Source organism: Gossypium hirsutum, chromosome A08, assembly GCF_007990345.1.
Source record: "Gossypium hirsutum isolate 1008001.06 chromosome A08, Gossypium_hirsutum_v2.1, whole genome shotgun sequence".
Classification (NCBI taxonomy): domain Eukaryota; kingdom Viridiplantae; phylum Streptophyta; class Magnoliopsida; order Malvales; family Malvaceae; genus Gossypium; species Gossypium hirsutum.
Genome location: NC_053431.1, coordinates 1 through 12200, shown reverse-complemented (window position 1 = coordinate 12200; position 12200 = coordinate 1). Strand labels below are relative to the sequence as shown.

General features: G+C 33.5%; 1 protein-coding gene and 1 long non-coding RNA gene across 11 annotated transcripts; one reads left to right on the top strand and one right to left on the bottom strand.

The window, feature by feature from the left end:
• Nucleotides 1–228: 228 nt before the first annotated feature.
• LOC107932469 (uncharacterized) lies at nucleotides 229–10615 on the bottom strand. 10 transcript variants are annotated; one of them, XR_005899995.1, is made up of 9 exons: nucleotides 10439–10615; nucleotides 10035–10124; nucleotides 7870–7943; nucleotides 7340–7458; nucleotides 6230–6283; nucleotides 4704–5336; nucleotides 2817–4365; nucleotides 2547–2685; nucleotides 229–1273 (listed from the first exon to the last, which is right to left on the bottom strand). It is a non-coding gene; the product is annotated as an uncharacterized lncRNA (long non-coding RNA). The 10 variants fall into 10 exon arrangements; XR_005899997.1 differs by having other exon boundaries at nucleotides 2817–5336; nucleotides 7844–7943; XR_005899996.1 differs by having other exon boundaries at nucleotides 2817–5336; nucleotides 6230–6268; nucleotides 7844–7943.
• Nucleotides 10616–11290: 675 nt separating this feature from the next.
• On the top strand, nucleotides 11291–11973 carry LOC107932476 (calcium uniporter protein 6, mitochondrial; the record flags this gene model as incomplete). The annotated part of the gene is given in 2 exon segments (XM_041075414.1): nucleotides 11291–11662; nucleotides 11729–11973. Coding segments are annotated over 2 exon segments (288 nt in total), but the record flags the coding sequence as incomplete, so codon positions are not given.
• Between the last annotated feature and the right edge of the window lie 227 nt (nucleotides 11974–12200).

The following is a 12200-nucleotide window of genomic DNA, read 5'->3' as shown; positions in this document are numbered from 1 at the left end:
CCATCAAGTAAGCAGAAGATAAGTCATTTGATCATTTCAATATCCCAATGATCTAATTTCCACCCTGATCACCAGCTAGCATCTGTGAAATTTCAAATTTCCATTATGCTTCTTTAAAATTTGATCACTTGAACAAAAGCAAAAAAAAAATCTTAATAAATTCTTAGCTCTTTTACTTTGTTTTTCATTTTTTTATAGAGCCATCTGAATGGCAGAAATGATGATAAGTAATCGAACTTGGAATTTGTACATTAAAATCGAAAATATAAGGGAAGAAGAGGGTAAAATTTCCACAACATGACAACAGAACAATTGTATTACATTATTGCAAAAAACAGTACATGCGATGGTATTACAGCCAGCACAAGCGTGCTACAACCTAACCTGAAGACGACTTTGGACTAGAAGTATCGACAGAAAAACTAGTTGTAGAAGTTGAGGAATTATGGACAGCTCTTGTGTGGCTGATGCTTGGTTTAGTGAACCAAGTTGTTTACAGAAATTGTTTGTGAGGCCCCACATGGTTGCATATTAGCCTAATGTTTTGTCTCCCTCTCATCCATCTCAGCACGATCTTCATGTGCCTCTTGCTTGTAAGTCCTCTCAGTCCAACCTCCTGAACTCATAAACACATTTCTACTCCAACATGTCGAGCACAGGCAAGTAAAGACGACTTTGGACTAGAAGTATCGACAGAAAAACTAGTTGTAGAAGTTGAGGAATTATGGACAGCTCTTGTGTGGCTGATGCTTGGTTTAGTGAACCAAGTTGTTTACAGAAATTGTTTGTGAGGCCCCACATGGTTGCATATTAGCCTAATGTTTTGTCTCCCTCTCATCCATCTCAGCACGATCTTCATGTGCCTCTTGCTTGTAAGTCCTCTCAGTCCAACCTCCTGAACTCATAAACACATTTCTACTCCAATATGTCGAGCACAGGCAAGTAAAGCATGAAAAAAACAATATCTTATGGAATTCAAGATCCTAAAATTATGCAACGATAAAACTGCACTGCCCTTCACTCTTGGGCTTGGCTTAATTAGATGTGGAAACAACAAATATAGATACACAATGAATACAGATTATAGTCTACTAAACAACTGACCTTGACTCGTTCCCAAGTATCACCGACGGTGAGGGGCCCATGCTCCTTGAGAATGTCAAAGGTGACTCTGCTTATGGTCTGCGTTTGCTCTAGCGACGTTTTCAACTCGATTGGCTTCATTTTCGGCTTGGGTTTCGTTGAAAAGTACCGAATCATACTCCCAAACATCCTGCTTTTAATTTCATTTTATATTAATTGTATAATATTAATTAAATAATATTATAATTGCTATATATATCATGTCAATTTGCTTTTAATGCTAAAATATTTAACCCTCAACATTTATACACTATGACAACATTGAAAAAGGAAAATCAAACAGCACTTGTATAAGGTAATAATTATCAAACGATTGACCAAAGACAATCTTTAAATCCTGTAAGCTAACCCAAAACAGAAAAATCAAAAGAAAAAAAATTTATTCAGAACCAGCATGCATCAAATTAACTAAGACAATAAATGAACAAGAAATTGGTTATGACATCATTAGAGAATATATCCAACACATCTTTTTATCAGTCTCATAAACCATCAACCAATAAGCAAATCAAAATTCTGTTAATCAGTCTCATAGAACCTATTTACTTAAAAGATTACAACTCAATTTCCCTTCATGTAAGGCTAGGTAACACAGATGAATATAATTCTATCTTTAACCAAAATCAGAGTACTTTCACCACATGGATATATCAATAATCACACAAAACTTCCCATTCAACTGATATACAGAGATACCATGGGTCTACCTAAAACTTCCGATCAAAATCCATTTGCAAACCATACCCAACATAACACAAACAATCCCAAGTATTTTAAAGAAAATATACCCAACACTTACTGACTAATGCAAGCACCCAGCAGTATGAAAAAGAAAATATATATGCATACACGAATCATGACAATCTCCACCGTATATAATCATGAAACCCAAATCGACAAAAACCTTTGCAATTAGCAAATCAGTTGAAATTCTCCAATTCTTATCAATATCAACAAGCATCCCAATTAGATTATTACTATTTTTTTAAAACTAAAGTACAGACTTTTTGAGAAAACTAAGAAACAGAATGTCACAACTCACAACGAATTAAAAAGACATTTTATTACCATCCAGAAAAACTAACAAATAAACTCTACATGCGTCACAACTCCCGCTGGGTTCCTAGAACCAAAATCAAGCCAACACAGATGCAGTAAACAATTTACATACGGATGCTTTTTGTTTAAGCAATTAGTATTCTGCTAAGCAAAGATTTAAAAGAAATAGAAAATAACACAAAAGCTATAATATTAAACAGAGGGAAACAAACAATCCAAAAATAAACAACAACATATAGTATACGATAAACAAACAAAAATGAAGAACAAGACCGACATCTATAGATCTGAAAGACAAACGAAACAGAGATTTCGAAAGCTGAAACTAAAAAAGAAATTGATACCTGAAATGAGTCTCCGTTTAAGCAGCGAATTTCAAAAATCACAAAAACCAGAAACGCCAGAGAAAACATAGGGTTTCTCTCTCACGAAAACTCTCTTCCTACTATAGCGTGTGTTTTTTTGGCCTGTGGATACCCAAGGCTAAAATAGAATCACAGGAAAACATTGAAAAGAGACCTAGGGTGAGAGAGAATCGCCGAAGAAATGAGAAACAATGGATTGGATAGATATATTTGAGGATTTAAGTTTCGAATGATGGGAAGGAAGCTAACCTGATCGGAGGTAAGACGCTGGAAAGTGTGTGGAAGCAGCGGCAACGGTTTGTTAGAAAGGACAATAAAGTACGAAGAGAGAAAAAGAAAATTAGTAGAAGAAAGGGGAAAAGGGGGGGAGAAGAAAGGGAGAACCGAACGTGAGAGAGATCAAGGAAGAAAGAGGTTTTATAATTTATTTTAAAAATGGTTTGAATTTTATTTCATTTTTTTAAAAAATATCGTACTCTGGAAAAGTTATATTCAATCTTTATGGATTGAAGATACAATATTTTCTTAAATAGTATTTAGACCCAGATAAATTTAGGCCTGTTTTACCAAGCTTTTGTTTTGCTTTGGGCCTATTAAGTTTTAGAGTCCGTATTTTAGTCCTGTTCGTGTTTTTGTATTTTAATAATAGCCCAGTATTTTCCTTCAAAAAAACCTTAAACCGATGCCGGGATATCCTTGGAATGGGATATACCCGGTCGGGATATCCCTTTTTAGGATATCCCCAACCCGGGATATACGCCGAATGGGATATCCCTACGTGGAATAAGTGTGACAGGTAGTCCGGTCCTGCAGCATAAAAAATCTGAACCGGACACTAAAGGAACTGAACCGGACAGGGGAAATCGTGAATCGGGATGGGATATGAAAGGGATATCCCCAGAATAGCTTATTCCGAGAGTGGATATGACAAGAATATTCGTCTATTGGAATAAGACAATCTTTAAATCCTGTAAGCTAACCCAAAACAGAAAAATCAAAAGAAGAAAAATTTATTCAGAACCAGCATGCATCGAGAAATCAACCAGGACAATAAATGAACAAGAAATTGGTTATGACATCATTAGAGAATATATCCAACACATCTTTTTACCAGTCTCGTAAAACCATCAACCAATAAGCAAATCAAAATTACGTTAATCAGTCTCATGGAACCTATTTACTTAAAAGATTACAACTAAATTTCCCTTCATGTAAGGCTAGGCAACACAGATGAATATAATTCTATCTTTAACCAAAATCAGAGCATTTTCACCATATGGATATATCAATAATCACATAAAACTTCCCATTCAGCAGATATACAGAGATACCATGGGTCTACCTAAAACTTCCAATCAAAATCCATTTGCAAATCATACCCAACAGAACTCAAACAATCCCAATTATTTTAAAGAAAATATACCCAACACTATCTGACTAATGCAAACACCCAGCAGTATGGAAAAGAAAACATATATGCATACACCAATCATGACAATCTCCACCGTATATAATCATGAAACCCAAATCGACAAAAACCTTTGCAATTAGCAAATCAGTTGAAATTCTCCAATTCCTATCAATATCAACAAGCATCCCAATTAGATTATTATTATTTTTTTAAAACTGAAGTACAGACTTTTTGAGAAAACTAAGAAACAGAATGTCACAACTCACAACGAATTAAAAAGACATTTTATTACCATATAGAAAAACTACCAAATAAACTCTACGTGCGTCACAACTCCCACTGGGTTCCTAGAACCAAAATCAAGCCAACACAACTCCCACCGGGTTCCTAGAACCAAAATCAAGCCAACACAGATGCAGTAAACAATTTACATACGGATGCTTTTTGTTTAGGCAATTAGTATTCTGCTAAGCAACGATTTAAAAGAAATAGAAAATAACACAAAAGCTATAATATTAAACAGAGGGGAACAAACAATCCAAAAATAAAGAACAACATATAGTATACGATAAACAAACAAAAATGAAGAACAAGACCGACATTTATAGATCTGAAAGACGGAACGAAATAGAGATTTCTAAAGCTGAAGACCAAAAACCCTAAGAAAAACCCACTGAAATACAAGTAAAAAAGCATGGTGCTGAAACTAAAAAAGAAATTGATACCTGAAATGAGTCTCCGTTTAAGCAGCGAAATTCAAAAATCACAAAAACCAGAAACGCCAGAGAAAACTTAGGGTTTCTCTCACGAAAACTCTCTTCCTACTATAGCGTGTGTGTTTTTGGCCTGTGGATACCCAAAGCTAAAAAAGAATAACAGGAAAACGTTGAAAAGAGACCGAGAGTGAGAGAGAATCACCGAAGAAATGGGGAGCAATGGATTGGATAGATATATTTGAGGATTTAAATTTTGAATGATGGGAAGGAAGCTGGCCTGATCGGAGGTAAGACGCTGGAAAGTGTGTGGAGGCAGCGGCAGCGGTTTGTTAGAAAGGACAATAAACAAGGAAGAGAGAAAAAGAAAATTAGTAGAAAAAAGGGGAAAAGGGAAGAGAACAAAGGGAGAACCGAAGGTGAGAGAGATGAATGAAGAATAACAGAGAGGAAAAGTATTCTGCTCAGCTAAAAATACAAAAATTATTCTGCTAGGCAAAAACAAGAAAAGATTTTCTACAGTTACACGATTGACGCCGATTTTCCACACTTTAGGAGCCGAAGCGCCGGCGACTTTGACGCTCCCCAAACCCGAAACTCGCTCTGATTGAACCGTTCGTTCTTGGTTTGCATCGCAATATGCATCTACAGGAAGAGAAAAATTAGGTATCTATCTCACGAAAGAACACAGGAAACAATCAAAAAGAACAAACATAATGAGATCCATCTTTCAAGTCTAAGGGGAATCTTCTCAAGTAGAAAAGTTAATCAATCTTCCTATTAACAACTTTCAAGTCTACTACAATCCAGATTGCATTCAGTGATTAAACATTTTGTACTATAATAAAAAAACCATGCAAGATCAACTTAATAACAAGCATGCAGAAATAAATGAACATAGTGGAAACATAAAATTCAATACAATTTGGAACATAGTATTGAGCATCAACCAAGGTATTGCAACCTTCAATGTCAAAGGTTTATGCCTAGCAATTCCACCTCGGCGCCAAATGATAAAAGCACCCTAGAGCCATTAGGGAAAAGTACATTTGATCACACATGCACACCTGGTGCATCTAGATACACTTTTCTGTAAGGCGATAAGTGCAAAACAAAAACACAACTACTTGAAGTTCTATTTTCTTTTTCCTTCTAATTAACGTGCATAATATTAGAAACATATCTTCGCTATAAAATCTCATAAATAGGATTCGGTTATTCAAGGATTTGCAAGAAAATCTCCTTCAAAACAAAGGGAAACAAACAATCAGAAAAAAAAAATAAAACACATGACAGACAATAAACTATCAAAAAAATGATGACATCGAAAGATTTAAAATGACAAATATAAGATGTGTTTCATAAGGCTGAACATCGAAACGTATAACAAAAACACTAAAAAAAAAAAAAGAAGCACCATAAATCTGAAAACTAAAACAGAGATAACAACCACAATACCCGCAGAAATAAAAGATACACATAGGTCTGAAACTTAAAAAGACATGGAAAAGGAAAGTTAGTAGAACAGAAAATCATACCTGAAATCACAATTTGATGAAGAAGGGGATTTCAATATCCTGTTGTAGCAAGTACTTTATTTCAGCATGCGTTTACACAAGTTAAAAAAGAGAGGTCAGGAAAAAAAATTGAAAGAGACCCCAATAGAATCTGTGAAGTAAAGAAAGGGAGGACGAGAAAATAAAAAAATAATAATAAAAAAGGCAAAAGTAAGAATAAAGGGAAACAGAGGAGACACAATTTAGAGGAGAAAGAAGTGTCTCTCATCAAGAATTTAGAGAGACGTTAGAAGCTATGTAATGTATCTATTTTAAATTTTAAATCAGTGTTAAATTTTCTTGTCAAATAAATTAAAATTATTTTAAAAATTCAAAATATTTATAATTCATTAAAATTTAAAAAGTGTTGAAATGTTTAAAATTTTAACTAATATTTTTATTAAAAATAAAAATTTCGTTTTTTAAAAAAATTGAACAAATTTTAACTAATGAATCCCAGAAACACTTCCCCGAGGCCCATAATGATTCATTAACCAATCTTAATAAAAACCACTGAACATATTAGCAAAAAGAAGAATATGTCAACTAAAAACAGAGGAATAGTATTCTGCTAAGCAGAAATTACAAAAATATTATAAAGATACTGTCCTGAGTTCTGAGAGCAAAGGAACTAGTGTAATGTTATTTGGAAAATGAACTATAATGACAAAAATATAAATGATAAGCCGAAATCTAAGCGTGATTTGGGCCCAAAAAAACCAAACCACAAAATTATTCTACTAAGCAAAAACAAGAAAAGAAGAATATATTAACTAAAAACAGAGAGGAAAATTATTCTGCTCAGCGAATATTAAAAAAATCTTAATATAGATATTTTCTTCAGTGTTGGGAGCAATAGAACTAGTGTCATGTTAATTGGAAAAGTAACTATAATGACAAAAATATAAATGAAAAGCCAAAATCTAATCGTGATTCAGGCTCAAAAACACCAAACCCCAAAATTACTCTGCTAAGCAAAAACAAGAAAAGAAGAATATATCAACTAAAAACAGAGAGGAAAAGTATTCTGCTCAGCGGATATTACAAAAATTATTCTGCTAGGCAAAAACAAGAAAGATTTTCTACACTTACAGGATTGACGACGATTTTCCAGACTCTAGGAGTCGAAGCGACGGCGCATTTGACGCTCACCAAACCCGAAACTCGCTCTGATTGAACCGTTCGTTCTTGGTTTGCATTGCAATATGCATCTACAGGAGGAGACAAATTAGGCATCTATCTCACGAAAGAACAAAGGAAACAAACAAAAAGAACAAACAGAATGAGATCCATAGATTTGAAACATGGAAAGAAACAGAATGGAACTAGTGTCATGTTATTTGGAAAAGGAACTATAATGACAAAAATATAAATGATAAGAATAGGAGCCTAAAATAAGCTGAACCAGGGCATAAAATCTCTCAACCGGAAGGGAAAAATCCCGAACCAGATGAAAAAAGGTCTCAAACCCTTCACAAAAAACCCACACAGCAGAATCCAATCCAGCCCAGCAGAACTGAAACTAAAACAACCAGACGAGACTGTCCCCACACAACACTAAAAAAGAAACCCTTCACCGAGGCCTAAAAAACAAACCCACTATAATTCAGTAATTGACTGACTTCTTTTACTGCTGGTTATATTCGGTGCATGGGTTTAAAGTTTCCATCACTGTCATCTTTTACTCTAATGTAGCCTGCCAAATATAAAAAAAAAAATTAAAGAAATTCAAATATATATGTAATTCATAAAAATTTTAAAAAAAGTAAAAAATACATGTGAATGCCGAAAGAATCGCGAGCACCAACACCAAAACCATAGCCACCAAAAGTACCCTCAATCGGGGATTTCAAAAAACACACAAAATAGAAACGAAAGAGAAAACTTAGAATTTCTCTACCTCACGAACGTAGACGAGAAACAAACAGAAACCCCAACAGTATTTTGCGAAGGAAAAATAACAAATATAAAGCAAGATAGATACAATATGAGCAAAGCGAAACAGACAATTCAAAAACAAAAAACATATAGTACCAAGATAAATAAACTACAAAAAACCGCACAGATCCATAATTTCAACGGAACGAAACAGTTATTCTTTGAATCTGAAAACCGAAAAAGCTGACAAATATCCAATGAGAATGTTAGTAAAAAGAAGCATATATCAGAAACTAAAAAGAGATGAAATAAAAAGACAGTCTAAGTACATATTCATACCTGAAATTATAAATATACATTTTATTGTTTACTAATATTATTTCCATTATTTAGTTATTAAATCTACAAAAAAGAAAAAGAGAATGTTTACAGAATTATAAATTATAAATATACATTTGTCTGCGGTTGAAAGGGAGAAATCTTTATTTTAGAAACACTAATTGGCCAAAGAATTTTTTTGGTGCGGGAAGTAATATTGTTCAAAATAGAGAGAAAAAAGGGTGGAGAGAAAGTTTATCAGAGAAGAAAATAGTTTGATCTTCAAAAAGATTCTCAGTAACTCACCGCCACCAAACCAATACTCTCACTTAACACCGTCGCTGACTACCATTTTCACTCTGGTGCTCAAACACCCACGTCACCCTCAACTCCCCATTACCCATCAAACACTCACTGTCTTGCTCATGCTTTTTGTAGCTTTTTTGTAACGCTATTCTTGTAAGTACAAATTAGAATTAAGATGGAACTCCCTCCATAACATAAACTGACTACTTTATTGCAAATTATAAAAGAGCAAAATTATAAAAATATATATATGGGCAAAAGAATTTTAAATGAGTTGGGAGTAATTTTCAAATAAGAACGATAATTTAATTTAATTCAATAAAGACTTGGATACTTTAGTTCAACATCAAAAAGTTCACATAATAAAACAAGACTAGGACAAAATTTATGGGCAAAAGTAGAGATTCTAAACAGACCTGTTAATATTGTACACGACACAAGAAAAATAGCTAAAACACAATATTACACAAGCACAAAGCATATCAAAATCAATATAACACCAATTATTTTAAAATGTCAAAACTTATAATAAATACATGACACCTTAAACATGATTATGACATTGAAAACAAATGAACAAGCCTTGGATACACAAATTGCAAATTCTAACACTAAATTATTTCATCGGACATCTTTGAGCCTTATGTCTTTTCATTACACACACCTTACAAGTGTTTTACTGATTGCAATAAGTTGATGGATTGAAATAACTTGCTGATGAGCTTTTAAATTCTAGATCGATGACATACTTTCTGTTCATTGGGAAGGTCATCTATTTTGACTTAAGGAAGGAGGGGTACATGCAATTTAACTCTAAAGACAATTTCTTCCAACAAGGATGAATAATGGATATTGCTTTAAGGTTTTATTAGGGTTTTCCATTGTACGGATATATTTAGAAGCTCAATTTATCTCATGGATTTATGGCCTATAGCTATCAATACTAGCATATCAAGTTTTAAGGTTTTCCTCAGCATTGATGTTCTTTTAGTTCCCCACCTTCTTATAATCACTAATACTCTCTTAGTCTCTACCACCAGAATTTCTTGATACAATTTCCATTTAATTTCACTCCCATTTCCTTCTCTTTCTTTTCCTTATATAGCATCAAGAGTGAGCAAAACACAACAGGCAAATCAAATTAACAAAACTTGAGCAGCATTCTTTTAACAATACTCCATACTTTTTTTCCAAATTAATACCCAGCCACAATTGTAGTTTCCTCTATGATAGAGGGCATAAATGTTTACTGCTCAGTTAGTCGTGAGGACAAAATAACTTGTACCTTAGACAAACCAGTTAGGCCATCCTTTGATTTTGGAATAATTAAAATGTGCGTAGGAGCCTGGGGAGCTATGTCCCTAAAAGCTAAAACCTAAAAACAAGAAAAAGGCAAACAAACATAATGTTAGCGCAAATTAATGTCAAATTAAAGCAAGAAAAATAAACAAAATTTAAACAACGAAGAAAAAGAGGTAATGCTTTCTTCAATATCAGAGGACGATCATAAAATAAATAGCTGAGGATTTTGATTCATCACAGCCAGAAAAACTTGAGTTACTAAACAAAACTTTAGGAACGAAGAAACTGAAAAACAAAAGTAAAAGAACCAAGATGTTATCGAGGAATCTCGGGAAACAAACAAATCGGGAAAATCGAGAATGATAGGAGGAAGATAGAAAGAGGAACCTTGATGATTCTTCGAGGGAGATTACTGTTGTCAATTGGCAAGCTTCGAATGATGAATCAAAAAGGGAAATCAACAAAACTATAATCAGGGTTTTGAGAATTGGGAGATAGAGAGAGAAAATCCGAGAATCTTTCTTTTAACTTGCTTTAGATATGTATTAGTTTTTGGTCAAATTCTATATGAGGTCCTTATACTATACGTTTCTTTTTAGTAATGATGACAGCCCTCTAACTTGACAAAAACATTTAAATTTACATTTATTATTAAATCATTTTTAAATAAATAAAAAATTAACCTCTTTTTTTTGTTTTTTTACCTTGTTAGTGCATTTACATAAATTTTAAAATTAAAAAAAATTATAAAAATTATTTTTAAAATTAAAAATTATTAAAATTATAAAATGTTGACATATTATTAATGTGGCAATTTATGTGTATAACACATCATCAAAGTTATCAAAACTTAATTTTTCATTGATTTTAGAGTGATTTGACAAAAAATGTGAGTTCAAAAACTAAAATATGTAAAAATAAAATAAAAAATGGATGGCTAAAATGACTTTCTTGTTATGAATTTTCTGATAATATAATTATAAATTTAACTTTTAATGATAACATAATTTAGCTTGGGAAACATATTAATGAAATGATCGCATTTTATACTGTAGAAATCATCTCACATCTAGAATAAACAATAATAAAAGAATTTTGAAAGCCTTAAATTTAATTAAACTAAAATTTACCCAATTATTTGATACGTGAAAAAAACGCAAATGAGACTATCGTCTATGACAGGAAGAAGCTTTCCATGGTCTCTCTTTCCACCGTAGGTTCTACCTACCTTTTCTCACCACCCTATAAAAAACTTGCCTAGAATGGAATTTTCTTTATAAGGTTTTTTTCTTTTTCATTAGGTGTAGGATTTTTCTTCTCTTTTTAGAAGCTAGATTTTGTAGATCCGTTATGGAGAAATCCTAAGAGTTGACAAACAGGAGCAGAGAAACTAATTAAGAACCCCGCTACATCTATGGTTTGGTTTTTAATCACTCAAAATTAATAGAAAAACATAGATTCTTACATACATTAGCATGTGGAGGAGGTTGGGGCGGTGCGATGCTTTGAAGCAGAGCATATCTGTAGCAGTTGGAAGGAGACCTCTGCCTTCCCCTCAGAGTCCGTAGATGATGGAGGGAATGATAGTGAGAACCAGTCCAGCATTCCGCGGTAAAATTTTTTGGATATATTGTTCATCTTCTGATGTCAATGCAATCTCTGATTCCAAAAGTGCAGGAGGACTAGAGAACCTAACATTCGCGGAGGCTAAGAAGTTGATGAGGCTGGTTAACGTGGAATCACTCAAGACAAAACTAGAAATGGAAGGCAAAGAGGTGATAGGCTACTCGGAGCTACTTGAAGCCTGCAAGAGCATGGACGTTGCTAGATCTCTGAATGAGGCCATTGCTTTTGCACGGGTTTTAGATGAGGCAGGTGTTGTACTTGTATTTCGCGACAAGGTTTATCTTCATCCTGAGAAGGTAGCCTTTTTATCTTGTATTAGTCTCTTCAATCCACCTTTTTTCCCAATTCAGAATTCAGATGCTTCATTTCTCGTAGCCTAATGCATAGTGGCTTTGCCTTGGCCTTCTTTTTCGACTATAGTCATCAGTTTCACCTTTAATGGGACGGGACTCCTATTCTTGCTTCTCTACTTGGAAATATAAATAAATATGATGAAACACACAACATCTAACTATTAATATTC